The 4,277-nt window shown below is 45.2% G+C and overlaps 1 protein-coding gene across 2 annotated transcripts in view; it reads right to left on the reverse strand.

Annotated features, from left to right (window-relative positions):
- Nucleotides 1-955: 955 nt before the first annotated feature.
- The window catches only part of SLC7A8 (solute carrier family 7 member 8), a 77,053-nt gene continuing 73,731 nt past the window's right edge, over nucleotides 956-4,277 (reverse strand). For both annotated transcript variants that reach the window (XM_027843175.1, XM_027843176.1), the window contains 2 exons: nucleotides 3,204-3,381; nucleotides 956-1,855 (listed from right to left, as the gene is read on the reverse strand). In XM_027843175.1, the coding sequence (XP_027698976.1) occupies nucleotides 1,686-1,855; nucleotides 3,204-3,381 (348 nt within the window). In that variant the 3' untranslated portion in view covers nucleotides 956-1,685. The remainder of the gene's footprint in view (nucleotides 1,856-3,203; nucleotides 3,382-4,277) is intronic.

Genomic DNA, 4,277 nt, shown 5'->3' on the forward strand with positions numbered 1-4,277 from the left:
AGATCCAATTTCCATGGACCCCCAATCTCTAACCCCACAGGTATGGCTGAAGAAGTTTAAAATTAGCCCTACAACAAAGAACCAATATCATATTTCTACAAAACCCATGGAAAACCAATTAAGACATTCAGTATATCTGTCTCAAGACATAGTGAGGGACTTAATTTCCAGCATCTTGGGTAGCCAGCAAAAGGAACTCTTTCTTCCAAAGTAAGGGAGAAGAAAGTAGATGCAGTTATTACATAGGCTTTTTTTCAGATATCTCTAAGCTAGCTTCCATCTGCCCTCATAAAAGTCCTCTGTCTCTATATTAGTGGTATGTCCTATCTTTGGAAATAAGTCCTGAAGAGAGGTAGGGGGGATGGTACTGTTTGGATTGGAGTGTATTTATAGGGCAAGGAAGTCTAGAGGGTTGCTTGGAAAGAAAGGGGGAGATAAGGTGGCACTGGCCCTCACCTCAGGACATACTCCTCCCCAAGCCCTATCTCTCAGATCCCCATATCTGAGATTGTAGAATGAGATCCCCTGTGAGAAGTGGGTAGCTCCAGCAGAGAAGGAAAGATGTCCTAAGGGAGAAAAATGGGAAGAATCATGCCCTGATCCTGAAGAAGTTGGCCCAACATTGATTTCAAGGTGGAGACTTGGGTGGCTCACAGTCTCCCTGTAGGGAGAGGCCTTACCCCAGGGAAGAGATAGTGTAAACCTGCAAAATGGCAGCACTGAGAGGTGGAGTTGCGGGTCCTTGGGGACAGAGAAGGGTAAATACCAGTGATAATTAGCAAATATCTCCTCATCAAGGATGGCCCCAAGGTGGAGAGAGCTGCTAAACCTTGTTACTAGTAAAGAAAAAGCCACTTCTGTGAAACCAACCAGGAAACAAGCTTCAATGGGTTCAGAAAGCTTTGGCACCAAACTGGGGACAGCACACAGGGAACGGTACAGAGTCCCTGTTATCTGGGTCTTTGCAAATGTGTTCCACAGGCTTGGGGTGTGCTTGAATGCCTGTGTGTGTAGGGGAGGGATGAGGGGTGAGGGGAAGGGAGAAGTAGGGGAAGAAGAGGCAGTGCTCATCCTTTGTTGGTCCTTAACCCTAAAGGGAATTTGTACTGTCTGGAAAGGAACCACAAGTAATCAAGACCAAGTGTGTGGGGAAAACACCTATGTCCTTTCTCTGAGACTCCTGCACCCTGCGGCTGACATCAGATCCCCTTCTCTTGAAGACCTCTGGCTGCCATGTCTGAGTTGTTCCTCCTTCCCCAACTCAGGCCTCTGTTCCTTAGGCTTGGAAAGGGGAAGGAGAGTGAAGGCAACACCAAACGTGGTTGGTTTCCTGAGGATGCTGCTCTGGGGGTTTTTGCACGTTTGTGGGCACGAGGATTTGCTAAGGATAATATCCCTGGATGGCCCTCACTCCTCAAGTTGGGGTCTGTGTAAAGGAGGTAGACTTCCTCTCCCTAGGGACAGCAGCACTGGTGAATGGTATTCCTACATAGACCCTAGTGGTCTGTGGCTGGTTCTTTGGGTACAAATTACAGTGTCTTTGTTTACCATTTCCCTCCCCTACCTCTCTGACTGCACCCACCTGAGAAGAACAGTTTTGGGGTGAGGGTAAAGAAGGAGGTTGAGTGAAGGAGGGGTTGAAGGGGGAGCCAAAGGCCAGAGAAGCTCAGAAGAGCCGCTCAGAATCAGGGTCGGGATGAATCAGTTGACTCTGGCCCATTGGGGTCAGTTGATTTGTAGATGGGTTGCCTCTGTTCTTTCATGTCATCAAGAGATTCTTCCTCTTTTGATGGGCTCTCATCCACCTGGGGATACACGACCACACACAGCTTCTGGCTCAACGAGGTGAGGGATGCTGAGAAGGTGGAAAAAATGCAGGAAAATCAGCTCCTGGGACTGAACTTCTCACCATGCAGGATGAGATGGGATTGGCCCCCAAACTCTCCTTCCTGGAACCCCACCTCTAACAGGAAATCCCATAAACTCCACTCACCTGCACCTGAACTTCGGATCAAAATGGACAGATTCCTTTATCTGGTGGTGTGTTCTCCTTAAGATTACTAACTCACTCTAGCTGAGTCCTGCCAATCACTATCTTATAGGCCTTTCATGCTCCTTGATGCCACCAAAGGTAGCATTTCCCCCAGCTTAGAAGGCTGATTTTTTGCTTTGGGAGGCAATCGGGGTTAAGTGACTGGCCCAGGGTCACACAGCTAATGTCTGAGGTCAAATTTGAATTCAGGTCCTCCCGACTCCAGGGACAGTGCTCTATCCACTGCACCACCTAGCTGCCCCCAATTTTTTTTCTTTTAACTTCTGAGATGACATTTCCTTTCAGTCATGCATTTTAATTATCTATGTGTCTATATATCTATGTAGAGAACAACTGTGGGAGAGTGAATAAAGGGCCAGATGTGGAGCTAGGCAGACATGAGTTCAAGTCCAAACTGTGGACACATACTGGCTGAATGATCTTGAGCAAGCACCTAAACTGCCGTGTGTCTCTAAGCAACTCTTTAAAGATGAGTAGTACAATGTACCTAGTATGACTACCTACTAGCAGTAGGTATATTTTTCATTCATTGTATTTAATTCCCCAGCACCTAGCAGGACCTCAGGCCAGGGTATACAAGTATAAAGAACAAAACATTATTTAAAAGAGTCTTACATTCCAGGGTTACGAATTGATTAAATGACTACAAATTACAAAGCAGGTGCTGATCTGAACTGAGGAAAGGAATTTTCTACATGAGAGTTCCCTATACTAATAAAAATTCTGTGGAAGAGTAGGATGGAAGGTTGTTGCTGTTCAGTTGTGCCCAACTCTTTGTGACCCCATTTGGGATTTTCTTAGCAGAGATAGTAGAGTGATTTGCCATTTCCTTCTCCAGTTTATTTCACAAATGAGGAAACTGAAGCAAACAGGGTTAAGTGACTTAAGTGACCCAGGGACACATAGCTAGTAAGTATTTGAGGTCACATTTGAACTCAGGACAGTGAGCCTTCATGACTCCATGCCTACTACTCTTATCTACCACACCACTGTGTACCTAGACCACCACTGTGTCTGCCCCTATTAATTGATTAGATGACTATAAATTACAAAGCAGGTGCTCATTCATCTGAATTTGTAAAATGATCCTCCCCCCACCCCGGGAGTTCCCAATACTAATAAAGCCCTGTGGAGCCATCCCCAAACTTACCAATGAAGTCATTGAAACACTGGGGTTTGTGCTGCCAGTACACACCGAGAAAGTAGACAGGGACACCTGTCAGCATGATAGCCAGGCCAATGCCACAAACCACGGGCTCTGACCACAAACTAAAGACCAAAAGGAAGGCCCAGAACAGCAGGTAGATGACAGGAAATAGCAGGCTTATCTGGTGGACAGATTTGAGATTCTGTTAGCCACAAAGTCTTAAGAACATAAAGGGAATCCTAGACACTAAGATGTGTATCTGCCCTCCACTGCTCTGGAGGATCTAAATACCATTGTTCCTTCTCAGGATTAGAGTAGGCATTTTCTCCAGCCCAATCTGTAGCCATGATAAGGCTATGATTCAGCCACACATATCAGTTTGACCTGCCCACAAACCCCAGGCCTACCTAGAAATGTATAACCTTTGCTGGTCCTTTTATTTAATTTTAAATTTTATTGGTATCACTTTTATTTGAAATTTATCCCTTCCCTCACTCCCTGAGCCCTGTAACCAAAAAAAGGGAAAAAAATTTGGTGAAGCTATCCACCATTATCAAGCAAGTCTGATAACATGTACAATGTTCCACACCCAGAGTCAGTCTTTCACCTCAACAAAGAAGGGAGGTGAATATTTTCTCTACTAGTTCTTTCTAAGGGACTCTGGAATCATGGGGAGACTAAAGTTATCTGAAGCAGAGGGTTTGTCTAATATAGTGGTTCCTAAATATTTTCCAGTAACTAATCTCCTCTCCCCTACCTGCAACACCCACAGCTTTCTACTATATACTCTACAGGCCTCATTCATTCTCCAAAAGCCCCAAGCAGTTGAATCCTGATAGAAACAGATGGAACAGAGGCAGATTCTATGTCTGCTGGTAATTGAGTCATAACCTATGAGTTTGAGAAACACTGGTGTGCTAAGGTGAAGAGCAGGAGAAAAGCAGAAACATCTAAGGAATACTTCCAATGTCATCATCTTCAGGAAATCCTCTATGATCCCTTCAGTAGGAATGACCTTTCTCTTCAGACCCCATATAGCATATGTGTGTGTGTGTGTGTGTGTGTGTGTGTGTGTGT

The sequence above is a fragment of the Vombatus ursinus genome, unplaced genomic scaffold (assembly GCF_900497805.2).
Source record: "Vombatus ursinus unplaced genomic scaffold, bare-nosed wombat genome assembly UNPS02014894.1, whole genome shotgun sequence".
Taxonomy (NCBI): domain Eukaryota; kingdom Metazoa; phylum Chordata; class Mammalia; order Diprotodontia; family Vombatidae; genus Vombatus; species Vombatus ursinus.